At 43.2% G+C, this 27,780-nt stretch overlaps 1 protein-coding gene across 12 annotated transcripts in view; it reads left to right on the forward strand.

Moving 5' to 3' along the window:
• PPP2R2B (protein phosphatase 2 regulatory subunit Bbeta) overlaps positions 1-27,780 on the forward strand; it is a 520,898-nt gene that overhangs the window by 447,145 nt on the left and 45,973 nt on the right. For all 12 annotated transcript variants that reach the window (XM_074379725.1, XM_074379718.1, XM_074379708.1 and 9 more), the window contains one exon: positions 15,776-15,940. In XM_074379725.1, coding sequence (XP_074235826.1) covers positions 15,776-15,940 — 165 coding nt within the window. The remainder of the gene's footprint in view (positions 1-15,775; positions 15,941-27,780) is intronic.

The raw sequence follows: 27,780 nt of genomic DNA on the forward strand, positions 1-27,780 counted from the left end.
GCTGTGGAGTTTGATTAGGTCCCATTTGTCTATTTTGGCTTTTGTTGCCATTGCTTTTGGCGTTTTGGTCATGAAGTCCTTGCCTACACCTATGTCCTGAATGGTTTTGCCTAGATTTTCTTCTAAGGTTTTTATGGTGTTAGGTCTGATGTTTAAGTCTTTAATCCATCTGGAGTTAATGTTGGTGTAAGGTGTCAGGAAGGGGTCCTGTTTCTGCTTTCTGCACATGGCTAGCCAGTTTTCCCAACACCATTTATTAAACAGGGAGTCCTTTCCCCATTGCTTGTTTTTGTCAGGTTTGTCGAAGATCAGATGGTTGTGGGTATGTTGTATTTCCTGTGAGGCCTCTGTTCTGTTCCATTGGTCTATATCTCTGTTTTGGTACCAGTACCATGCTGTTTTGATTACTGTAGCCTTGTAGTATAGTTTGAAGTCCGGTAGTGTGATGCCTCCCGCTTTGTTCTTTTTGCTTAGAATTGACTTGGCTATGCGGGCTCTCTTTTGGTTCCATATGAAGTTTAAGGTGTTTTTTTCCAGTTCTGTGAAGAAGGTCATTGGTAGCTTGATGGGAATAGCGTTGAATCTGTAAATTACTTTGGGCAGTATGGCCATTTTCACGATGTTGATTCTTCCTAACCATGAACATGGAATGTTTCTCCATCTGTTTGTATCCTCTCTTATTTCGTTGAGCAATGGCTTGTAGTTCTCCTTGAAGAGGTCCTTTACGTTCCTTGTTAGTTGTATTCCTAGGTACTTTATTCTCTTTGTAGCAATTGTGAATGGCAGTTCGTTCTTGATTTGGCTCTCTTGAAGTCTATTACTGGTGTATAGGAATGCTTGTGATTTTTGCACGTTGATTTTGTATCCTGAGACTTTGCTGAAGTTGTTTATCAGTTTCAGGAGATTTTGGGCTGAGATGATGGGGTCTTCCAGATATACAATCATGTCATCTGCAAATAGAGACAATTTGATTTCCTCCTTTCCAATTTGGATACCCTTTATTTCTTTTTCTTGCCTGATTGCTCTGGCTAGAACTTCCAGTACTATATTGAATAGGAGTGGTGAGAGAGGGCATCCTTGTCTAGTGCCAGATTTCAAAGGGAATGCTTCCAGTTTTTGCCCATTCAGTATGATATTGGCTGTTGGTTTGTCGTAAATAGCTTTTATTGTTTTGAGATACATTCCGTCAATACCTAGTTTATTGAGGGTTTTTAGCATAAAGGGTTGTTGAATTTTGTCAAAAGCCTTCTCTGCATCAATCGAGATAATCATGTGGTTTTTGTCTTTGGTTCTGTTTATGTGGTGAATTACGTTTATGGACTTGCGTATGTTGAACCAGCCTTGCATCCCCGGGATGAATCCTACTTGATCATGGTGGATGAGCTTTTTGATATGCTGTTGCAATCGGTTTGCCAGTATTTTATTGAAGATTTTTGCATCTATGTTCATCATGGATATTGGCCTGAAATTTTCTTTTCTTGTTGAGTCTCTGCCGGGTTTTGGTATCAGGATGATGTTTGTCTCGTAAAATGATTTGGGAAGGATTCCCTCTTTTTGGATTGTCTGGAATAGTTTCAGAAGGAATGGTATCAGCTCCTCCTTGTATGTCTGGTAGAATTCAGCCGTGAACCCATCTGGACCTGGGCTTTTTTTGGGTGGTAGGCTCTTTATTGCTGCCTCGACTTCAGACCATGTTATTGGTCTATTCAGGGTTTCGGCTTCTTCCAGGTTTAGGCTTGGGAGGTTGCAGGTGTCCAGGAATTTATCCATTTCTTCCAGGTTTACTAGTTTATGTGCATAGAGTTGTTTGTAATAATCTCTGATGATGGTTTGGATTTCTGTGGAATCTGTGGTGATATCCCCTTTATCGTTTTTTATTGCATCAATTCGGTTATTCTCTCTTTTCTTTTTTATTAATCTGGCTAGTGGTCTGTCTATTTTGTTGATCTTTTCAAAAAACCAGCTCCTGGATTTATTGATTTTTTGAAGAGTTTTTTGTGTCTCTATTTCCTTCAGTTCTGCTCTGATCTTAGTTATTTCCTGTCTTCTGCTGGGTTTTGAGTTTTTTTGATCTTGCTCCTCTAGCTCTTTCAATTTTGATGATAGGGTGTCAATTTTAGATCTCTCCTTTCTTCTCATGTGGGCACTCATTGCTATATATTTTCCTCTAGAGACTGCTTTAAATGTGTCCCAGAGATTCTGGTATGTTGTGTCTTCGTTCTCATTGGTTTCGAAGAACATCTTTATTTCTGCCTTCATTTCATTGTTTATCCAGTCGACATTCAAGAGCAAGTTGTTCAGTTTCCATGAAGCTGTGCGGTTCTGAGTTAGTTTCTGCAATTTGAGTTCTAACTCGATTGCACTGTGGTCTGAGAGACTGTTTGTTATGATTTCTGTTCTTTTGCATTTGCTGAGGAGTGATTTATTGCCAATTATATGGTCAATTTTAGAGTAGGTGTGATGTGGTGCTGAGAAGAATGTATATTCTGTGGATTTGGGGTGGAGAGTTCTGTAAATGTCTATTAGGTTTGCTCGTTCCAGGTCTGTGTTCAGGTCCTGGATATCCTTGTAGATTTTCTGTCTGGTTGATCTGTCTAATATTGACAATGGGGTGTTAAAGTCTCCCACTATTATTGTGTGGGAGTCTAAGTCTCTTTGTAAGTCATTAAGAACTTGCCTTATGTATCTGCGTGCTCCTGTATTGGGTGCATATATATTTAGGATCGTTAGCTCTTCTTGTTGCTGTGATCCTTTTACCATTATGTAATGTCCTTCTTTGTCTCTTTTGATCTTTGTTGCTTTAAAGTCTATTTTATCAGAGATGAGAATTGCAACTCCTGCCTTTTTTTGCTCTCCATTTGCTTGGTAGATCTTCCTCCATCCCTTTATTTTGAGCCTTTGTGTATCCTTGCATGTAAGATGGGTTTCCTGGATACAGCACACTGATGGGTTTTGGCTTTTTATCCAATTTGCCAGTCTGTGTCTTTTGATTGGGGCATTTAGTCCATTGAGATTTAGGGATAGTATTGTTATGTGTGAATTTGATGCTGTCATTTTGATGCTACCTGGCTGTTTTGTTGGTTAGTTGATGCAGATTCTTGATTGTGTTGCTGCTTTTTTACCATTTGGTGTGTTTTTGGAGTGGCTGGTACTGGTTGTTCCTTTATATGTGTAGAGCCTCTTTCAGGAGTTCTTGTAGAGCAGGTTTGGTGGTGATGAAATCTCTGAGTGCTTGCTTGTTCACAAAGGATATTATTTTTCCTTCACTTATGAAGCTGAGTTTGGCTGGATAGGAGATCCTGGGTTGAAAGTTCTTTTCTTTAAGGATGTTGAATATTGGCCCCCAGTCTCTTCTGGCTTTTAGGGTTTCTGCTGAGAGATCTGCTGTGAGTCTAATGGGCTACCCTTTGTGGGTAACCCGACCTTTCTCTCTGGCTGCCCTTAGCATTTTCTCTTTCATTTCAACCCTGGTGAATCTGACGATTATGTGCCTTGGGGTTGCTCTTCTTGTGGAATATCTCTGTGGTGTTCTCTGTATTTCCTGGATTTGAATATTGGTCTGCCTTGCTAGGTTGGGGAAGTTTTCCTGGATAATATCCTGAAGAGTATTTTCCAGCTTGGATTCATTCTCTTCATCACATTCAGGTACACCTATCAGACGTAGATTAGGTCTTTTCACATAGTCCCACATTTCTTGAAGATTTTGTTCATTCCTTTTTGCGCTTTTTTCTCTGTTCTTGCCTTCTCTTTTTATTTCATTGAGTTGGTCTTCGACCTCTGATATCCTTTCTTCTGCTTGGTCAATTCGGCTGTTGAAGCTTGTGCATGCTTCACGAAGTTCTCGTGTTGCGTTTTTCAGCTCCATCAATTCACTTATTCTCCTCTCTATGCTGTCCATTCTCGTCAGCAGTTCGTCCAATCTTTTTTCAAGGTTCCTATTTTCTTTGCGATGGGTTAGAACATGTTCTTTTAGCTCATTGTAGTTTCTTACTACCCATCTTCTGAAGTCTGATTCTGTCATTTCATCACCCTCCTTCTCCATCCGGTCTGGTTCCCTTGCTGGTGAGGAGTTGTGATCACTTTTAGGAGGAGAGGTGTTCTGGTTTCGGGAGTTTTCATCCTTTTTACGCTGGTTTCTACCCATTTTTGTGGGTTTATCCACCTGTTGTCTGTCTCTGTCCCAGGGAGTTGGAGCTTTATGAGTTTCCGTTGCACTACTGCCTTTTTTGATTTTTTTTTTTTTCAGGTCGGACCCGCCCAGCTAGCAGCACGCCTAGCCTCTGCCTGCCCGCAGGGGCTTTGCTGAGCTGCTGTGGGCTCCGCCCAGCTGCCCTGAGCTCTTCCCTATAGTCCTTTTTATATGGGCGTAGTTAGAACTGTCTGGGCAATGGTGGCCCCGCCTCTGTTATGGCGGACTCTCTCTGTTGTGGCAGGTTGCCTCGGCAATGGCGGGTTGCCTCGGCAACGGCAGCCTGCCTCCGTAGCGGTGGAGAGTCTCAGTAATGGCGGAAGCCCCTCCCCCACGGAGCCGGACCGTCCCGGTTCAGCTGTGCTTGGTTTGAAGGGCTCAACCCAGAGGGTTTCCAATTACTGTTTTTGTTTTCGTTGTTGTTGGGGGTGGAGGGGTGGGACCAACCGAGCCTGATCACCTGGCTCCCTGACTCAGAGTCTTTTCTTTTAAGTTGAACGACCCCGCGTTCCGGTCGCTTGTTGAAAAGGCGCCGGGATCTCCCGTGCTGCGACTCACGGAGTCGGCTCGAACCGCGGCGCCGGCTCCTGGCGGATTTTTTGCCTAGGAATCTCCTGGCCTGGCTCGCTATTTCAGATGAATGGGCTATTCTGCCATCTCAAGGCTCTGCTCGCCAGCTAAGAGGGCTCCCAGACCAGTGGCTTTTGTACGGAGAACCGCAGCAACAGGGAGTGGTCACAGCAGCCGCGCGGGCGGAATCAGCCCCGCGGGGGCCAAAACAGCCGCACCGGCTGGGACTGCGACGCTGGCGACCCCTCTGCCTGGGTATCTCCTGGTCTGTGGGCAATAAGAGTTCGTCTGGAAATGCGGCGTCCACTCACCCTCTGCACTTTCACTGGGAGCTGAAGTCCTGAGCTGTTCTTAGGCGGCCATCTTGAAAGTCCTCTATGAATGCATTTTTTAAAATCCTGCTATAGAGCAGGGAAAGTTTTGTTAAATAATTGATTGTTGAGATCTGAAAGAGGAAGAGTATGAGCTAACTTGGCAAAGAGGTATGGAGATATGTGTTCAGTGTGTGCTCTAAGAAGGCCACTATTTTTAAAGCCCAGAGAGTGAAGTGGAGCATGATGAAAGCAAGGCTGGGAAGGGTAACAGAAGCCTCACCTTTCAGAAGTCCAGTCTCTGAACATTAGACAGAGGACTTACCTGGGAGAATCCAGTTGGACTCTAGGGATACTTCAACTTTGACCTTGCTCCTAAAAACCCTGTACAGCAGCTTCATTTTATTTGTCAACCAAGCTGAGGCTCTTTTAGAGTAGATTCCCTGATTAAGGAACCACATAGCCTCAACTCTTGGCTTCCAGGTTCTAGCACTCATCATTACCATGGACAGCAGCTTTTTTTTTCATTCAGTGGGATTCTGCCAGGCAGGCTTCCAGGGGAAGCTGTGGGGTCTAGTACATGTTTCTCCACCTTGTTGCTTCAGTGACTTTCACCCTGTTAGAAATCAAATGTGCATATCAATCTCAAACTGGCATTTAATTTAAAAGAAGAGCATCCCTTCTAATGACATATCTGACATATTAGCCTGTGTGTGTCAGGGTAGCACCCTCCTTCCTTATTAAAAGCAGGCTTGGTGGGTTTTCCCAGGCTGTGTTCCTTGCTTATGTGGATGCTGACCCTCCATTTGAAGGCAGCCCTAAGACTCTGGGAGCCTGGAACTTTCCCCTTCCACAGGGCCAGCCCTTTGGGTTTCATGCTGTGAGAGGAGAAAACAAGAATTCAACCATGCAGACTTCTCTTGGGTTTCTTGAGCTTCCTCAGGTATATAGCTTAGTAGCTGAAATGCAAACTCTGAAGTCAGATTCACTGAATTTGAGTCTTGCTTCATCTTAGCATCTCTCTAACCCTCAGTTTCCTCATTAGCTAATAGAGATAATAATATGATCTATCTTATAAAGTTGTAAGGATTCAAGAGGTAATCATGTAAAGTACTTAGCGGAGCACCTGGCACCAAGTGAAGGCTCAATAAATGGCACCTACATTTATGTGGAGCATTTCACTAGTCCCCTTTTCTTCTTATCTTGCTGCTTAGATTTCTCCTAAGAAAACCTCAGGCTAAGTGACTTATACTATATAAGTCTGGCATCTTGGCCTATTGGCCTACTGTGTGTGAGTTTCTGCATTATAAAAAAAAAAAAAACATAGCCTGGTATGGTGGCTCATGCCTGTAGTCCCAGCACTTTGGGAGTGCAAGGCAGGTGGACTACTGGAGCCAAGGAGTTCAAGACCAGCCTGGACAACATGGTAAAACCCTGTCTCTACAAAAAATACAAAAATTAGCTGGGCATGGTGGCATGTGTCTGTAGTCATAACTACTAGGGAGCCTGAGGTGGAACGACTGCTTGAATCCAGGAGGTCAAGCTACTCTGAGCCATGATAATGCCACTGCACTCTAGCCTGGGCAACAGAGGGAGACCCTGCCTCTGAAACAATGCCTGTAGGAAACTTCTAAGTCACAAAAATGAATAATAAGTCATAAGCATTTACCAGGCACTTACTAAGTGCACTGGAGATGCCATGAAAAATAAAACTCCATCCCTAATGTCATTCCCTTGTAATCTGGAGGGTGGATATATCAATCAGACTTCATCCAGAGAAGCAGAACCAGCAGGAGAGGGGTGTGTGTATACAGAAAAAGAAAGAAAGAAAGTGTGGGCCGGGCGCGGTGGCTCAAGCCTGTAATCCCAGCACTTTGGGAGGCCGAGGCGGGTGGATCACGAGGTCGAGAGATCGAGACCATCCTGGTCAACATGGTGAAACCCCGTCTCTACTCAAAATACAAAAAATTAACTGGGCATGGTGGCACATGCCTGTAATCCCAGCTACTTAAGAGGCTGAGGCAGGAGAATTGCCTGAACCCAGGAGGCGGAGGTTGCAGTGAGCCGAGATCGCGCCATTGCACTCCAGCCTGGGTAACAAGAGCGAAACTCCATCTCAAAAAAAAAAAGAAAAAAAAAAAAGAAAGAAAATGTGGAGGAGGGATGAAGAAAGAGGGACAAATTGGCTTCTTATAGTGAATTGGCCTTGCAATTGTGTGGCTGCCCATGAAAGTCCAAGGTCTATAGGGAAGAAAATCAGGAAGGGAAAACAACAAGCAGGCCAAACCCCACAGGTATAAGCTGAAACTTGTCCACAGCTGGTAGACAGGAAGGAAAATTTGCAGGGCCAAGAGCCATTTGGGGTCTCTCCTTCAAATAAGACTTGAATCTTATTTTAAATGCTTTACAACGGATTAAATCAGGCCCACCCAGAATAATCTTCCTTTTGATTAACTTTAAGTCAACTGATTAGGGCCTTTAATCACATCTGCAAAGTCTCTTCACAGCAGTGCCTGGGTGAGTGTTTGATTGAATGACTAGGAGAAGTTATATGTATGTTGCAAAATTATTGCTTCTTCCCTTTTATTCTCCACCTCTCAGGAGAGAATATCCTTTGTTGTCTACTGTAACCTGAAACATATTAGAAAGGGAATTCTAAGGATTGTGGTTCAGCCTAACCAAGTTAACATATCACAAATCCATCAAAGTAAATATGGGGACAGAAGGAGACAGACATATAATCACACAAGAGAAGATAAGACTAACCACTTTTTGAGTCTATATTAAGTGCCAGGTTTGTTACACACATCATCTCCTGTCATTTTCTTTCTCTTTGGGTCATGATTTAATGGATTCAAATACTTTCAAGATGATGTAACTGGTCACAGAATTGGGAACAAAAATCAGTACTTAGTCCAAATTCCAGTAAAATCTATTATACTATCTCAAATTATTCATGTAATTACAATACTGTGCAGTGAGTGTTCTCATAGAGGTATGCTCAAGGTGGTATAGATGCACAGGATAGGAACAATCATAAAAGAAAGGCTAGAATGCTGTATAATGAAAGTAACTTCTGAGGTGGCCTTTGAATTGAAATTTCAGGCTGCCTTACATCAATTGGAAAGAGTTTATGGTGATGGGGCTTTCAAGTGCTCCCCGAATCATAAAGGCTGTCTCAGCAGAAAGTCTTTTGCAGCTCAATACATATTTAATATGACACCATGTGTCTCTTTGTCAGTCTCTTCATATTGAGCCTAGCAATTGGCAAACACTCCATGAATATTTACACAATGGCTTTTTTTTTAAGCTCTTAAGAGAGAACTATCCCTTGGAGTCCTCTTTGGAGATTTCCAGTGTCTCATCATCAAGCAACATGTCCTTTCAGCTAATAAGATCTTTATGCTTCATAATCATTGCTTAATATTCAAAGATTAAATTTAGGCCATGGGAAGGAAAAAAGACCTCAAAGCAACTCATGTCCCTGAAAGGAAATCAAACTCTAATATGTTGTGTTCACACAAAGATATTACTATTTTCTACCTTTAGCACTGGCAGATTTCAGTGGGATATGAAAAGCCTCAGCTGCTTTCAATGTGAGTACTTTACCCTGGTAAACATAGATCCCACTCTTCAGCTTGGCCAATGTTTATAATACTCAGCCCTGAAGAAAAGTGTCCTACTTGGCTCTCCTATCCTCGGTTGACTTAGACAGATTGGTGAAATATACATGTCACTATCAGCAAAATCAGCAGCAAAGGGACAGAGGCATACGAGAGTCACCTCCAAAGGCAATGCACATAAACCCTATCCTGGGAGAAATAGGTACTTTTTTTTCAGAAGAAGAAATATTCACTCCAGTGTTAAACCACTTAATAAATTATCTATTCTATTATCTTGTTTAATAATCAAAATTCTTAGAGGCTAATAGGATTATCTCCATTTAAAGGCAAAGAAATAGAAACCCAGAGAGAGAAAATGACTATCCCAAATTCTCTTAGCAAAATAGAGCACCAGGACTAAATCCCAATCTTCCGGCCCCATTTGATTACAATCACAATATTTTTCACAATATTATCTTGAACTTTACCCACTGAGATGAGGGCCTGGTCTCCCAACTCTCTCATAGATGATTTTAAGCCAGGGAAACTACTTTTTTAATGTTTATTATTTTATTTGTTTAATGATATGTATTCATTGTAGAGATTTGGGGAAAACAAAATGACCAATAATCTTACTAACAATTTTGCTGACTATATATTGAATTTGCATCACAGTTTTAACTTAATGCTAGCTAATTCAACAATGTGGGTTTAGAGGGAAATTAAGGAAAGCTAAGAAGGATTTAATCTCCTAATTTACCCAAGAACCTTTCTTCTTTTTTTTTTTTTTTCCTTTTGAAACTTTCCTAAGGAAAGAAGTTCAGGCTGCTAATCCACTGTGTTTTTGTTTTTGTTTTTTTGCATTAGGACGTTCCTTTTATTGATATTAATTTTAAAACAAATAACACATTAATGCAAGTTATTTTTTGGAAAATTACTTTAGCAGTAAACAATTCACCTCTTTCTCTGCTAAAAGATTAGAACAGGGGTTGGCACACTATACTCATAGACCAAATCTATCCCAGAGTGTTTTTGTAAGTAAAGTTTTATTGGAACACAGCCTTTCAGTTATGTATTGTCTGTGGCTGCATTCCTGCTGCAACTGCCAAGTTGAATAGTTGTGACAAAGGCCCACAAAGCTGAAAATATTTGCTACATGGTCCTTATGGAAGTTCACCTACTTTAGGATAGGGACTCTCACACTTTTTTCTATTCATTTATATAGCAGGCATATTCACAGACTATTTTATATATAGTTGGGATTATACCACATGCATTTTTCTTTAAAAAAAATCTATTTAGGTTTTGGGTACCAGGTGATATTTGGTTACATGAGTAAGTTCTTTAGTGGTGATTTGTGAGAAAGAATCCATCTCCCAAGCAGTAAACACTGAACCCAGTTTGTAGTTTTTTATTCCTCACCTCCTTCCCACCCTTTCCCCTTGAGTCCCCAAAGTCATTCTTATGCCTTTGCATAATCCTCACAGCTTAGCTCCCACTTATGAGTGGAAACATACAATGCCAAGAACCTTTCTTCTACTCCATCTAGGACATATACACACGTCATTTCACTCTCCCTTTCCTGCTTTTTCTGCTTAGTAGTTATCACTGTCTAATATACTGTGTGTTATACTCATTTACCTTGTTTATTAACTGTTACCTCCTAGAATGTAGGCTCCATGGATCTTGGGGGTTTGGGGTCTGCTTTGGTCACTGCTGCATATCCTGCACTCAGAAGGGTACTGGAAGGGTGTAGATTCTTTGGAAACACTTGTAGAATACATAAAGAAATAAATGAGTGAATGGGCCCTTTTCTCTCTCTCTCTCTCTCTCTCTCTGTCTGTCTCTCTCTCTCTCTCTCTCTCTCTCTCTCTCTCTCTCTGGTGTGTGTGTGTGTAATTTTTTTTTTTGAGATGCAGTTTCAATCTTGTTGCCCAGGCAGGCTGGTCTCGAACTGCTGACCTCAGGTGATCCACCCACCTTGGTGTCCCACAGTGCTGGGATTACAGGCATGAGCCACCATGCCTGGCCAATTTCTTTTACGTGGTTATGGTCAGACTGTATATATTTTGTGCCTGACTTTCCTCGCCCAAAATAATACAAATAATAAGCATGGAGAGTATCCTAAGTTTTTTTTTTTGTTTGTTTGTTTTTTAATACAGGATCTCACTCTGTTACCCAGGCTAGAGTGCAATGGCAGGATTACCACTCACTGCAGCCTCAACCCCCCAGGCTCAATCGATCCTCCTGCTTCAGCCTCCCCAGTAGCTGGGACTACAGGTGCATGCCCCCACAACCGGCTAATTTTTTTATGTTTTGTAGAGACAGGGGTCACCATATTGCCTAGTCTGGTCTCAAATTCCTGGGCTCAAGTGATCGATCCACCCACCTCAGCCTCCCAACATGGGATTACAGGTGTGAGCCACTGTGCCTGGCCCTAAGATTCTTTCCATCTTGAAATACAACTTTATTAAAAGAAAATGTGGAAATGGTACTGATAATTGAAAAGAAAAGAAAAACCATTCGTAAACCCACCCTGATAGAACTATCACTAATGTTTTGCTGTCTTCCGGTTTAACTCATCATTTTCAGAATATAAGTTTTAAATGACATCATCATACTATCATTAGAAGTTTGTGTACTATGGTTCTTATGGGCTTGGAAATTTCACTGCAAAAACAATTTAATGAGATACATAAAAATTCATCTAATCACTTCCTTATTCTGTACATTTGTAATATCACACTCGACTTTTTTTTTCATGAAAAGCTTTTTCTAAACTCAGAATTGGTAAATGATGTTTGAATGGCCCCCACGCTACCTCTTACCATCCTACCATGACCCTCTTCATTCCCTCAGCCCACCGCTGATGAACCATTTATGGCTCTGGCTTCTCATTTGTTTGAAGTGGCTCCCTTAAGGAGTGACCTCCCGGTGTCTTCAATTATTATTTTAAATGATGCCTCAGGCCACTGCCTGGCACAGCGGTGCCCTCACCTTCCCCTCTTCTGCCTTCCAAGCATAGAGCTCAGCTGCCAAGCTGGCTTTGCCCCCTCCTGTCCTCAGAGCTGCCTCCAGAGTCCCAGCAGAGAGCCAGATTAACCCCTTTTGTTAGAAGATGTAATTTTCCTGGGCTCAGCATTAATAAGGAATGCTGTAAGCAGTCTGGTCAAGATGAACAGATCTGTCAAGCCCCAGGGTTAATTTAATAGCAATTTGTAGGCTGTCGGGGTTGTATATTAGCCATGAATACGATGCTCTGTTTTGCTTTTGCCATCTAGTTATTTGGGACAACAGGGAAATAATTTGGATAGAGAGCTCTAAAGGATTTAGAAAAAGAAAAAGAAAATTGACTGTCAAAATGCATCATTCCGTTTTCAGGATTATACATGGAGCCACACATTGCTCGTCCTCTTTCTCCTTCCCTCCCAACATGAAGGGCAAAACAACATATGCTGAAAACATGGGTTGCCCTTTAGAGCAGTGCAGGGGAAAAGGCCCAGGTTTCTAGAGGATGCAGATGTCAAATATCCTCTCCATCATCCCCATAAGCCATTTAACTTTTAGCAGCTAGGCTTCTCTCAAATGTTTCTAGAACTCACCAAATCCTCCAGCAGGTAAAAATCCAAACAATCCCTTGTCAGTCTTTTGTCCCAAATTCTGCCTCAAAAAAAAAAAAAAAAGTATCATATCATAGCACATAAAAATTTCAGTTCTGGAAAATGCAGTCATCAAAGTGGTAGGTAAATTAAGAGAACACAGACTGAAGCCAGAAGAGATGGAGCTGCCCTCTCAGCTTAGCTGGGATTCTTTTCAAGAGAACCAAAATTATCATATGCAGAAAGACCGACTTTGTAAGACCATTTCTCAAGGGAGGCAGAGTGGCATGGTGAGAAAGAACCCAGGCTTCAGAGTCAGATAAGCTTGGGTTCAAATCCCAGCTCTGCCCACTGTACCACGTAACTTCAAGTAATTTATCTGAGTTCCCTCAGCTGTAAAATGGAGTTGTTAATGGTCCTGCCCTTATAAGACTGAGATAGGGGGCAAGGGGATCAATGCATGGAAAGTGCTGGCACAGGGCAGGCCTGCCCTTGATCAGCATTGGCTACTGGCCGTGATTAGCTTCCTCTTAACTTCATCATCCCAGTGATTAAAAAGAGGGGTACTTAGCGGGGCGCGGTGGCTCACGCCTGTAATCCCAGCACTTTGGGAGGCCGAGGCGGGTGGATCACGAGGTCAAGAGATCGAGACCATCCTGGTCAACATGGTGAAACCCCGTCTCTACTAAAAATACAAAAAATTGGCTGGGCATGGTGGTGAGTGCCTGTAATCCCAGCTACTCAGGAGGCTGAGGCAGGAGAATTGCCTGAACCCAGGAGGCAGAGGTTGCGGTGAGCCGAGATCGTGCCATTGCACTCCAGCCTGGGTAACAAGAGTGAAACTCTGTCTCAAAAAAAAAAAGAGGGATAGTTGTGGTTTATCCCTAGAACCCCTTTGAGTCAAACATAAGCAAGCCCTTTAGTCAAAAAGGAGACCTGCAGGGGCAAGGAAGCCAATGGCTTGGGGATGAGGGCTGGGTGGTGGGTAGGCTTGGAAAGTCCAGTGAAGGAAAAAAAAGATCCAGAGATGGCAGCTCTAGGTAGATCTCGTGGGCACGGCCCCACTGGCGTCCTTGATGGCAGAGGATGTTCCTGGTTTCATAGACATGTTTGGGCACTTTGTTTTTGCACATTCTGACTTCGGGGCTTTATTTTTAGGTGGGAAAAAATAACTGTCGCTGTAGCACCTCCCCCTCCCACACAGCAAAGATCCCTTCCAGTTCAGCTTGTTTTTAGAGCTATACTTGTAGACATTGAGAAAGCTGACACCAGATTTTCTTTCTCTATTTTGAGAAAAGAGAAACATGTTGTTCGCTGGCACAGTGGGGTATCAAGGCTCGCTCTGGAGGATGAAGAAATCTGACAGCAGCCGAACACTAACCTCTGTTTACCTAATGCCATGTCATCACAAAGCCCAGGGCATGGGTCTGTGGCTGAGAGGGCACCAGAGCTGCAGCCTGGAGCTTCCTCCTGAGGGGCACAGGCTCTTGCTCCACAGCATGTGGTGCTAACTACAATCATATTTATAACTCTGGCAGAAGTTGAGTTGAAAGGTAGTATTTTGTGATTCCAGGAGACCCACATGCCCTGGAGATCCAAGTAATATTTGCATCTGGGTTTGGTGGGAGAAACTGTAGGAACATGAGCTGTTAGCTCAGTCTTAAGCCAATTTTAGAAAGAACCCAACAGGGTTTATAAGAGATAATGAAGGAGAAAGAGGCACAAACAAATGCAAAGCCTTTGCTGCAACAGACTGCATGTTGGAATGCTGTAGCAGGAGCACAGGTAATGTTTGATCATTCATGATTACTTTGTAGTGCCAGCAGGACTAAAAATTTCAGTGCATTTGTTTATACTGCATCTAAACTCAAAGGACAGGACTATGCTACTAGCTTAATGAAAAGCATACAAGACTTTCATCCACCTCAGTCTAATGGGACAGTTATATCAAGTTATTGCTTGTTGATTAAATACATTGTTGTCCAAAATGTGGTGTACAAACTCCTGGCACATGCATTTGCAATTATTGTATGTTGATTTTATTTATATTATTTAAAATGTAACTACCTCATTAAACCCATGATTTTATGACTGTTGGGTTACTGTTTAGATAAAGCTAAGTAAAGAAAAAGTGAATCAATTTAAAGTTGATCTGAAAGAAAAATGTTAAGTAAAAAGTACTACCTGATGATGCACAGATAGGGCAAAAATCACAAAGGTGGCTCATGAGTGGGAAAAAAAATCTAGTAAAAGTGGGAGGAGTCCTGTTGTAATGAGTTGGGATGTAACAGCATCCACATCACAAGGCTTGTTCTTTGCAGGATGTTGCTGGGTCCTCAGACAGCACCTCAGCCCCTCTGTGTCCTGATTCCCCAACGTCTTGGTAGAGGTGTGAAGAGATCTGTACAAACCCACTCCTTCACTTATGCCAGACATCCTACCGAAGGGGTTGTTTTCATTGAGTCACCTTCATAAATAAAAGGCTAAATGTTTCGTTCCAGTATACAAGAATATGGTCTTTAAAAAATAGAGGTATAATTCTTGATCAGAAAGGGAAATACTGAGAAAAAAAAAAAACAGATGATAAAACTAAGGATATTTTCCATGGGACCCTAAAATACTCCAACTGGATGGCTTCTTTCCGATACTTAAAAACTCCCTCACAAGCTCAAAAGCAGATCACAACTTAAAGAGACTAGAACCCTTATATATCATACATGAGAAAAATTTTGCATAATTATGAAAGAGCACAGACTTTGCACCTGGGATGAAATCCTAGTGTTGTCACTTAGCCATGTGACTTGAGGCAAGTGACTTACTTTATGCACTTGGAGCAACTGTTTCTACCCCTGAAAAAAATGAGGATAAGGAAAATGCTGATTATAGAGTTCTTGTAAGGATTAAATGAGATAAAATACATGATATGCTTTGCAGAGTGAATGTCCTATAGCTATTGCTCAATTATTGGTAGCAGCTTTTATTATCATTATCATCAACATATTATAAAGAAGGGCTTAGGGATTTCATGAAAGAGGATGGCAGTCTATTATAGATATCACTTATCAGCCCCAGAATCCAGGTAAGGAATCAGATAAGATGAATTATTTGGTTATAAGAGAACTAGTGCCTTAATCATGATTATAAAATGAGAAGCAAAATCTTTGCAACTTGGTACATTTTAGCCTGATTGTAGAGCAGTTAACTTGGGTCAGGAGTGGATATCTTTTACATGTTTATAGAGGATAAAACACAAAGGAGGAGTCAGGAGACCTGAGTTCTAATGCCATCTCTGACTACTGGGTAACCCTGGGCTATTAAATATTTCCTGAGCCTCATCTGCCTGTGACAAGTTTATAATGAGGATCCACCATGTGCATAGCAAATTCTGACATATTATACTAATACAAGATGATGCCATTGCTAATTCTCCTTTTCCCCAAGTGCCTGCCTCCTTCTGCTCATTCCCTCCTTCTCCTGGTTCCCTCCTTGACTCGTCTGTGCCAGATATCGTGGACATTAAGCCGGCCAACATGGAGGAGCTCACGGAGGTGATCACAGCAGCTGAGTTCCACCCTCATCATTGCAACACCTTCGTGTACAGCAGCAGCAAAGGGACAATCCGGCTGTGTGACATGCGGGCATCTGCCCTGTGTGACAGGCACACCAAATGTGAGTAGCAGCTGAAGGAAGGGGCGGGGGGCCACTGGCCCCAGTGTGTGGGAGGAGGGCCTGGAAGCTTTTGATCTCGCTTTCTATACCAAACACTCTAGGAGTCAGGAAACTACAAGTGAGAGTCAGCTCCGTATTTTATGTTTCAGTAAAGATGAACATTCATGTTCGGTTCCGAAACATCCAGAGGTGAAAATGAGTAAGACATGACCCTTGTCAGAAAAGGGTTTAAAATAACAGTGTGATGTGATCCAAATCATGTGTTAAGGAAATCAGGCTTGCTGCCGTGGGGAGAATGACTTTGAGGAGTAGCAGGGGTACCAGTTAGGAGACCGTTGAAAGGTGGCCTGGACAAGGAGGTGAGTGGAAATTGAGAGGGCAGATGGGTTCTGGACACATCTTTTTTTTTTTTTTTAAATCCATGTAACCTGCACAGTACTGCACAGATCTTGGCCATAAAGTTAACAGAACTTGCTGAGCTGCGAGGGAGGCTGAGAACATGAAAGGCATCTAGAACAGCAGCTGGGGGAAGGAACTGGTAGCTTCTTGGAGAGATTGCGGCTATAGGAAGAACAACTCTAGACATTCCTATGGTTAGAGTGGGCACCAGAGAAAAGCTTCAGAAAGACAGAATGAAAGCACAGAAGACTCATGGCCCTTGGGTCACACTGGAGTTTTCAGGACACTGAGGGAGCAAAGAAGCTCTTAAGTTAGTGGGAGCTAAGTGCTTGGACGCAGAAGGTTATGACTGCCGGTCCTGATGTGAGCAAGTGAAGCCTGTCAGCACTGACTGCAGGTGCTGTGGTAGAAAAGATGGGCCTGGAACTAGTAGGGGATTTCAAAAGACTGCTCCTTAGAGTAGAGGTGGCTGGAAGGTGGCAGCAGTCACTGCCCAGTGTTGGGCTAACTTATGTGCAGCTGCCAAGATGTTCAGGAGGGCCGTAGCTGTGGACGCCCTGCGGTCGCCTTCTGCTGCAGTTCTGCCACTGCAGTTTGCTGTGGAAAGCCAGAAGCAAAGACCTTTCTCCCACAGTTTTCAGTTTCAGTCCCTGCGTGCTGTCAGGGATGTGCTGGCTGTCTGTGTGGGTATATGACTAAGAGATGGATGGAGAGCTTGTGGTCCTTTTGGTAATTTTTGTTTGCTCATTTGTTGCCAGAGGTTGGCATGGGGGAGCTGGTATGCAGAGCACAGTGGTCATGTACAGAGCATGGATTCTAAAATCACATGCACCCAGATCAGAACCAGGCTGCCCCCTTACTGGCCAACTTTGTCCACCTTCCCTGAATGTGTCTGAGCTTCCATTTTCTCCTGTGTAATGGGTAAGATTGTCCTAACAACCACCTCAGGGGTTCATTACAGGGCTTAGATGGGATAAATATTAAAAATGGTTACTGAGATACTCTACATTCTTTCTTTTCTATACTAAGTCTTCAAACTTTGGCATATATTTTATCATTGCATCATATTTCAATTCAGATTACACATTTCAGGTGCTCAAAAGCTCTGTGTGGCTAGTGGCTTCCATATTAGTGTAGACTTAGGACATTCCATCATTGCAGAAAATTCTACTAGAGAGTACTGATAGCTTCTTGAGAGTGTGGACTGTTCTATCTTTTTCACTGCTGTTTTCCTAGCACCTAAAACAGTGCCTGACCTATGATCGGTGTTAATATTTACTGATGTTTGTGCTAGTGTTGATCTTTGAGCAGTGATCTTAACATAAGATGACAGGGGGAAAAGTGTTCAGAACAGAAGAATCAGCATTTGCAAAGATACTGAGGCATGAAAGATCATGTGTCTACGGAACTGTATTATGATTGATGACCAAATGACTTGGACGAGGAGTTGAGACTCATGAGGAATGCCTGAGCCATGCCATAATGACCATGATTTTTAAAACTTGAGGCCAGACACGGTGGCTCCCGCCTGTAATCCCAGCACTTTGGGAGGCAGAGGCAGATGGATCACGAGGTCAGGAGTTCGAGACCAGCTTGGCCAAGATGGTGAAACCCCATCTCTACTAAAAATACAAGAATTAGCCAGGCGTGGTAGCATGCACCTGTAATCACAGCTACTCAGGAGGCTGAGGCAGAGAGTTGCTTGAACCTGAAAGGTGGAGGTTACAGTTAGCTGAGATAGTGCCACTGCACTCCAGCCTGGGCAACAGAACAAGACTCCATCTCAAAAAATATGAATATATAAAAAAGATAAAAAACTCGACTTTTTTTTCATCAAAGTCAGTAAACGGCCACTAAAGTAACCAGGGGAGTAATATGATCAGAATTAGTTGTTAGGGAAATTGCTAAGACAGAAGGCAGAAGGATGAAGGTTAAGTTCTGGCTGAGAGAACAAAGAGACGAGGAGACGGGTTAGGAAGCCACTATAATACATATAAGCGTTTCTTAACAGGACACCATTGAATCTTGTGCTATAAAATTCTTTGTTTCTGGGAAGGGGCTATCCTGTACATTGTAGGATGTTTACCAGCATCCTTGGCTTTACCCACTAGATGTCAATAACCCAAGCCCAATTATTATAACCAAAAATGTCTGCAGGCATTGCGAAATACCCTCTTGGAAAAATATTGCTCCCAGTTGAGAACCACTGATCTAGACTGCAATTCATTTGGTCATAGATATAGCCTGATATTCTTGTATCTGCAATGTGTTTATTACAACAAAGAGCTCTGGTACAGTGGAAAGGTAAGACTTATCTCCTGTACTCAAGGAATTTAAAATTTGGCTAATGAGACAAGGTGCACCCAGGAAGCATTTCAGGAACAATGTATAAGGCAGTTTAGTTTTAATAGTCAAGTGTATGGTGGAGATAATGAAGGGTTAGTCCATTCAGAGGGAACTGGGACATTTGAAACTGATCTCACAGGGAAGGCAGAGGCTGAGTAGCTGAGTGTTGAAGTACGACAAGTAGAATTTGGTTAGGTGGGAAACAGGAAGAAGAGGATTGTCGGCAGCGAGCACAGAATGGGCAAAATTCTGAAGTTACTGAAGTAACGGAAATTTTGAAGAGGGTTAAAAAGTGTCAGACTCTTTAAAGAGAAAGGAGAACCTTGGGTTAATAAGGTTAAATAGGGATAACGGTTCCTATCAGGTTCGTCCTTGAAGATCAGATTCCAAAATGTATGTTGTCATGTATCCATTCATTCAGTGAGAACTTATTTTATAGGCAGAGTCTGGTTCCCACAGTATCAGGTCCCTCGTAAGCTGTTCCACCAAATACAGTCCTGGTGGGGCCAAGCCATAAGCCCTGCTGCCATGGAAGGAGGGTACAGAGAGGAATCAAGCCCCTCCCGTGTGCTCTGAGTAGCCCAACCTACCAGCAAAGGCAAGACAGTGCAGGCCTGGCAGAGAACGGTGACTGTGGAGGGAGCAGGGAGTTAGGAGTGCTGACCGCACCAATTTTCTTTGAAGCCTGATTTTTCTTTCTAAAATTTCGTGTGAATTTTACATTTTAAACCCATAGAATATCTATTTTCGCTTTAATTTAATAATTACATTTCTACCCCACTCCCAAATTTTAAACAGAATTGATGTTTCTGAAAGATGTAACGTTTATCCTACAGCTTTCTGTACTTTTTAGTATACCCCCATATCCTCCCCTCTTCCTAACCCCCGAGGATACATACAGGTATCCCAGTTTCACAAGCACAGTGTCTAGTATGTGGGAAGTAATTTGAGATCATTTAGCTAGACCGCGGAGTTAATAAAATTTGTGTTTCATGGAAGATTAACACAGTGGTCATGTGAAGAAAGGTAGGAAAGTTAGAAGGTTTCGCTTTAGTCTCAATGCAAGGAAAATTTGGAACCTAGGTAAAGAATGGGGGCTATAGAGATCCAAAGGAAGAGAAGAGGGAAAAGGAACATTTTCTTTTAAAATAACTGTGGGTGTGGTGACATTAAAGGTTAGCATTCATCACACATGGATGTAATATGCATTGTTCAGTGCCATTCCCATCTGGGTACCAAACTCTTTGAGGATAATAACTGAATCTGATTTGGTCACATTTTCGAACCCCTGACACATATGTGGGGGTAAAGACATATTTAATAAATAAATGTGTGCCTAAGGGTTGACATAAATGACAAGTGGGAATGGGGATGGATGGAACGTCCCTAACTGTCTCCCAGAGAGAATGAAGGGTTGGGATTCAGTGTGGGATGTGCTATAGGTGAGGTGACATGAGCTGTCTAAGGATTCAGGGCCTCTCTGGTGAGTGAAGGCAGAACCAGGCTTGCTGGGCCACCAACCCAGGGTGGATGCCAGAGATGGCACAGGAAGCTCTGGCATCCCCATAGCCCAGTGTGGCTGACACCAGCCTCAGCTTTGGAGTCAGACAGACCCATGTGAGTTCTGGATACTGGGGAATCAACTGATTGGGAAGCTTCATGAACCCTGAACAGAAGGGCAGGGATAGGAAAAGGGCAACACCTTAGAAGCTTTCAAAACTAGAATGGTAAATAACTAATGGGTACTAGGCTTAATACCTAGATGATGAAATAACCTGCACACGCACAAAAAAACCTCATGACACGTGTTTACCTGTTTAACAAACCTGCACATATACCCCTGAACTTAAAAGTTTTTAAAAAAAAAAAAACTAGAGTGATTTAGAGCAGATGCTTTGGAATCAGAACTCAGCTCTGACACTCGGTACCTGCATGACTTCAAGCAAGTTGTTTAATCCTTTTGAGCCCCCAATTCCTCATCTGAAAGTAAAAATATTAAGGACAGCATCATAGGGCAGGTTGTTCAGAAGAGCTAAATTTCATGTACGTGAGAGACACTAGCCCTCTGCCAGGCACAAAGGAGTCAATAAATGACAGCAGCAGTTATCACAGTTACTCATCCTGGATTTCCCCCTGGTCCCGGGCTGCAGATGTAAGATGTTCGAGACCCCAACCCTCTTGCCAGATATAGGAGGTCTCATTATTCATTTATTTAATCAATATTTGTCAATCACATATTTTATGTCAGGTACTGTATCAGGCTCTGGGGACACACGGGTGAGCAAAAACAGACCTGGTTTCCCTGGTTTCCTCCCTCTTAGAGCTTACTGTCTGTATTAGGGTTCTCCAGAAAAACAGAACCAGTAGGGGTGTGTGTGTGTGTGTGTGTGTGTGTGTGTGTGTGTGTAAAGAGATTTATCATAAGGAATTAGATCACATAGTTATGAAGGCTGACAAGTCCCAAGATCTGCAGCCAGCAAGCTGAAGACCCAGGAGAGCCAATGGTGGTGTTCTAGTCTAAAAGCCATCAGAGGCCAGGCGCAGTGGCTTACACCGGTAATCCCAGCCCTTTGGGAGGCCAAGGCAGGCAGATCACCTGAAGTCAGGGGTTCGAGAGCAGTCTGGGCAACATAGTGAAACCCCACCTGTACTGAAAATTAGAAATTAGCCAGGTGTGGTGGCACACACCTGTAGTCCCAGCTACTCAGGAGGCTGAGGCAGAAGCATCATTTGAACTCAAGAGGTGGAGTTTGCAGTGAGCTGAGATTGCCCCACTGCACTCCAGCCTGGGTGACAGAGCAAGACTTAATCTCAAAAAAATAAAGCAATCAGGCCAAAGACCCAGGAAAAAAAACAGTGTTTCAGTTCAAGTCCAGAGTTCAGGGGGAGGGGAGACAGTGCTCCAGCTTGAAGGCAGTCAGGCAGAGAAGTTCTCTGTCACTTGCAGGAGAGTCCACATTTTTATTCTCTTCAGGCCTTCAACTGATTAGATGAGGCCCATTGACCATAGGGCGTACAGTCTATTCAGTCTATCAATGTAAATGTTAAAGTTCTCCACAAACACCTTTACAGAAACACCCAGAATTTCTAGCCAAATATCTGGGCACCCCATGGCCCAGTCGAGATGATACGTAACATTAACCACACTGTCTACGAAGAGAAGGCATATGAGTTAGAGAATAGAAACAAATACATCATTGCAGCTGCAATACATGTATAAAAGAGAGGTGTGTGCTGGTACAAGAAGGGGTGACGAAGACTACAAGACAGTGACTGCTCAGCTAACACCTAAGGATGGAGAAGTGGTCAGGGAAGAATCATGCAGTCGTACAGAAGCAGGAAGCCCGTCAAGCCACACACCCAGGGAGCCGGAAGGTGCTTCTCCCTCCAACCTCATCCCCGTACAGCCCAGGAGAAGCAAAGCCCTGGTGACCGTCCTGAGGGGGGCGGAGAAGCCAGCTATCAGCCTGCAGGCCTCTGCCCAGCCCTGTGCTTCCAATCCCTAGTCCAACACCAGCAGAGTTCTGAATTGCAAGCTGCCAGACTACTAACTAATTAAGAAGCAAATGAAATTCATTTTCCTGACTCCTTCACAGTACCAGCCTTCTTCAGTGCACATCTCCCTTTGTTCAGCTGCTGCGGCTATGGGCCCCAGCTCCTGCCAGCTGGGAAAACAAGTTCAATCTGACCCCTCGCCTGACATTTCATATTGATTTTCTCCATCCTCCTCAAACACCAGCCTGCAGTCGACCACAGTTCAGCCGAGGTGTGCAATCGGAATAGAGACAGTTCATCAGAGTTCAAAATGAAAAGCAACATTGGCTTTCGGAGATGAGCACTGAGAAGGAGGGTATTTAATAACCACCGGCATTTAATCAAAATGCCAAGGAGAACCATGTTATCAGAGCTGCATTTATTAATTTCCATATGTCCCTCACTCTGCATACTCAGCAGGGGTTGAAAGGGATGATTCCTTTTCTCCCTTGCCTATTTTTTTCTACTACTTCTGGCGGTAGTGACAAGAGTTGTGTTTGCAGTTTAGACGCCTGAAAGGATAGGGTGCTGATGGCGGCAACACTTAACTAGTCTGGATTATGCTCTTCCCTTTCCATGCATGGGTACCAGGAGCTGAGTGAAGAAACTGGCCAGGGGTGATGGACACCAACCTGGGGAATGAAAGGAATTAAGCCTGAACCCCTTTCCAATGTGCCTGTAAATGTGGTCTCTGCCACCCTGTCTTAGCTCCCTATAGCCTGGCCACACTGGCTTGCTTCCTGCACCTCCGAGACATCCAGCCCTTTCCCGCCTCAGGGCCTTTGCACACATTCCTCTTCTGCCTGGAATGCTCCTCCCACCTCCCCCCATGCGTCCCACCTGTCTGGCCTGTACTGACTTTTTACATTTCTGAAAAAATGTCACTTCCTAAGAGGTAACTTCTCTGTCCACCCCATCTGCACCTACCTTCTCTCAATCTCAATCTCATCTATATTATTTCTTTATTTCTTTCATAGCCTCCATTATAGCTATTTTCTTTACTTAGTCTCTATCTTGATGATTGGAATACGATCTTTATGAAGACAGGGACTTTATCTCACTAAGTGCTGAATTTGTACAATACTTATATAGCACGGTGGGACTTCATAGAACATCTGTGGTGGGAAGGCAGGCAGATAGAAAAAGATAGGTGGAGACGCATATTAATTTATGTATTAGGGCTGCTGCAACAAAGTACCACGGACTGTATTGTTTAGACAATTCAACTATTGTTTCAAAGTTCTGGAGGCTGGAAGTCCAAGAGGAAGTGTTGGCAGGGTTGGTTTCTTCTGAGGGCTGTGAAAAAAAGGATCAGTTCCACACTGCCGTCCTTGGCTTGTAGATGCTGTCTTCTCCCTGTGTCTTTACATCACCTTCCGTCTGTGTCTGTGTCCAAAATTCCTCTTCTTAGGAGGACACCAGTCCTGTTAGCAAGGCCCACCCTGATTATCTCATTTTAATTACCTGTTGAAAGGCTCCATCTCCAAATACACTTAGGTTTTGCAGTGCTGGGAGTTAGGACTTCAATATATGAATGGAGAGGGGGCACAACTCAGCCTGTAACTGAAGGCAAGACATAAAAATCATCAAAAACACAGGCCCTGGAACCAGCAGTTCCAGACATTGTTTCTAGGCCTCACCGCCTCCAGAAGCCTTAGGCAGGTGCTGATATCGACACCTTCCTCCAGCAGGCAAGAGTGGAAAGAAGTCATGGACACGGAACTCTTGCACAGCCCCTGACACATTGGGAGCACACAATGAGCATAACTTTTATGAAAGGCAGGAGAGAAACCAGGCAAGGGACCAAAGGACCAGGATGATAGAAACCTGTGCCTTGGGTCTCGACAGTTTCACCAGGCAGGGTTGCCTATGTGTGTTAGAACAGTGAGGCCTGGAGGCTTTCCTGTGGTGCTGGAGCACTTTGTTTCTGAACAAATGGACTTTAGCCCATCTTGAAGGGAGAGGTTCCCCAGTAAGTAGGGTGTGGCTTGGCAGCATAAAAGCAGCAGGTGAAGTCCTCAGACGGGACTGAGAATAGAAAAGAGGTACCCTGAAGCCACAGAGACTTGACTTGCCAAAGACCTGGGGACACAAAGAGGGAGCAAGTGGAGAAATGCTTATAAATATTTTTTAATGCTTATAAATGTCAAAGCAGCCTGCGAAGTAACAATCTCGCCATGAAGCCAGCAAGGTCAGGATGAGTATATGTGGTCAAAGACTAGCAGAGACTGTATGAAAGGGATGAGGTCAGAGGCCATGAAGTGTGGGTGGCTTTCTTATTTTCTAGATTCCCTCCAAGGTGGTTGCTTTACTTCTATAACTTGGAGAAAGTTAAAGAATGACCAGAGAGCCCCACCAGGTGCCTTACCTCCAGGGTGGAGAAAGCAGGAAAGATTCAAGCTCCCTGAACACCCCAGCAGCCCCTGTCATAGGTGTACAGGGACAAGGCAAGGCAGGGAGGAGCCCGGCATGGTGTTCCCTGTAAGTGCAGCCCAGAACAGTTTTGCTTTGCTTCTTCCCCTCTGTCAAATCAAACCGACAGTAGCGAGTGAATTCAGAGACTGGTCAAAACAGAGGAGGAAAATCAATGTGGTTGAGCAGCCACTATCAGCTTATATCCACGGCCTAATTGGCGATCTTGAACAGGTTACTTAACTTCTGTGCTTCAACTTACTCGCCTATAAATTAAGGGTAGTGGAAGTATTTACCTTATGGGGTGCTTGTGAGGATTAAATAACAGCCATGGCACCTTAGATTGATGCCTGGCACATAGTAGAAGGATCACGTTGTGGTTGGAGTGAAGACGCTGGCTTGCTTCCCTACCACATGGTCTTTTTTTTTTTCTTTCTTTCTTTTTTTTAATTGCATTTTAGGTTTTGGGGTACATGTGATGAACATGCAAGATTGTTGCATAGGTACACACATGGCTGTGTGGTTTGCTGCCTTCCGTCCCCTCACCTGTATCTGTCATTTCTCCCCATGCTATCTCTTCCCACCTCCCCACCCCCCAGCCCCTCCCCCATTTCCCCCCAACGGACCCCAGTGTGTAGTGCTCCCCCCCGTGTCCATGTGTTCTCATTGTTCAACACCCGCCTACGAGTGAGAATATACGGTGTTTGATTTTCTGCTCTTGTGTCAGATTGCTGAGAATGATGGTTTCCAGGTTCATCCATGTCCCTACAAAGGACGTGAACTCATCGTTTTTGATGGCTGCGTAATATTCCATGGTGTATATGTACCACATTTTCCCTATCCAGTCTATCATCATTGGGCATTTGGGTTGGTTCCAGGTCTTTGCTATTGTAAACAGTGCTGCAATGAACATTCGTGTGCACGTGTCCTTGTAGTAGAATGATTTATAATCCTTTGGATATATACCCAGTAATGGGATTGCTGGGTCAAATGCGATTTCTATTTTTAGTTCCTTGAGGAATCGCCACACTGTCTTCCACAATGGTTGAATTAATTTACATTCCCACCAACAGTGTAAAAGTGTTCCTATTTCTCCACATCCTCTCCAGCATCTGTTGTTTCCCGATTTTTTAATGATCGCCATTCTAATTGGTGTGAGATGGTATCTCAAGGTGGTTTTGATTTGCATTTCTCTGATGACCAGTGATGATGAGCATTTTTTCATATGTTTGTTGGCCTCCTGTATGTCTTCTTTTGTAAAGTATCTGTTCATATCCTTCGCCCATTTTTGAATGGGCTTGTTTGTTTTTTTCTTGTAGATCTGCTTTAGTTCTTTGTAAATTCTGGATATCAGCCCCTTGTCAGATGGGTAGGCTGCAAAAATTGTTTCCCATTCTGTTGGTTGCCGATTCACTCTACTGACTGTTTCTTTTGCCGTGCAGAAGCTGTGGAGTTTGATTAGGTCCCATTTGTCTATTTTGGCTTTTGTTGCCATTGCTTTTGGCGTTTTGGTCATGAAGTCCTTGCCTACACCTATGTCCTGAATGGTTTTGCCTAGATTTTCTTCTAAGGTTTTTATGGTGTTAGGTCTGATGTTTAAGTCTTTACTCCATCTGGAGTTAATTTTGGTGTAAGGTGTCAGGAAGGGGTCCTGTTTCTGCTTTCTGCACATGGCTAGCCAGTTTTCCCAACACCATTTGTTAAACAGGGAGTCCTTTCCCCATTGCTTGTTTTTGTCAGGTTTGTCGAAGATCAGATGGTTGTGGGTATGTTGTATTTCCTGTGAGGCCTCTGTTCTGTTCCATTGGTCTATATCTCTGTTTTGGTACCAGTACCATGCTGTTTTGATTACTGTAGCCTTGTAGTATAGTTTGAAGTCCGGTAGTGTGATGCCTCCCGCTTTGTTCTTTTTGCTTAGAATTGACTTGGCTATGCGGGCTCTCTTTTGGTTCCATATGAAGTTTAAGGTGTTTTTTTCCAGTTCTGTGAAGAAGGTCATTGGTAGCTTGATGGGAATAGCGTTGAATCTGTAAATTACTTTGGGCAGTATGGCCATTTTCACGATGTTGATTCTTCCTAACCATGAACATGGAATGTTTCTCCATCTGTTTGTATCCTCTCTTATTTCGTTGAGCAATGGCTTGTAGTTCTCCTTGAAGAGGTCCTTTACGTTCCTTGTTAGTTGTATTCCTAGGTACTTTATTCTCTTTGTAGCAATTGTGAATGGCAGTTCGTTCTTGATTTGGCTCTCTTGAAGTCTATTACTGGTGTATAGGAATGCTTGTGATTTTTGCACGTTGATTTTGTATCCTGAGACTTTGCTGAAGTTGTTTATCAGTTTCAGGAGATTTTGGGCTGAGATGATGGGGTCTTCCAGATATACAATCATGTCATCTGCAAATAGAGACAATTTGATTTCCTCCTTTCCAATTTGGATACCCTTTATTTCTTTTTCTTGCCTGATTGCTCTGGCTAGAACTTCCAGTACTATATTGAATAGGAGTGGTGAGAGAGGGCACCCTTGTCTAGTGCCAGATTTCAAAGGGAATGCTTCCAGTTTTTGCCCATTCAGTATGATATTGGCTGTTGGTTTGTCATAAATAGCTTTTATTGTTTTGAGATACGTTCCGTCAATACCTAGTTTATTGAGGGTTTTTAGCATAAAGGGTTGTTGAATTTTGTCAAAAGCCTTCTCTGCATCAATTGAGATAATCATGTGGTTTTTGTCTTTGGTTCTGTTTATGTGGTGAATTACGTTTATGGACTTGCGTATGTTGAACCAGCCTTGCATCCCCGGGATGAATCCTACTTGATCATGGTGGATGAGCTTTTTGATATGCTGTTGCAATCGGTTTGCCAGTATTTTATTGAAGATTTTTGCATCTATGTTCATCATGGATATTGGCCTGAAATTTTCTTTTCTTGTTGAGTCTCTGCCGGGTTTTGGTATCAGGATGATGTTTGTCTCGTAAAATGATTTGGGAAGGATTCCCTCTTTTTGGATTGTCTGGAATAGTTTCAGAAGGAATGGTATCAGCTCCTCTTTGTATGTCTGGTAGAATTCCGCTGTGAACCCATCTGGACCTGGGCTTTTTTTGGGTGGTAGGCTCTTTATTGCTGCCTCGACTTCAGACCATGTTATTGGTCTA

Source organism: Saimiri boliviensis, chromosome 1 (assembly GCF_048565385.1).
Source record: "Saimiri boliviensis isolate mSaiBol1 chromosome 1, mSaiBol1.pri, whole genome shotgun sequence".
Classification (NCBI taxonomy): domain Eukaryota; kingdom Metazoa; phylum Chordata; class Mammalia; order Primates; family Cebidae; genus Saimiri; species Saimiri boliviensis.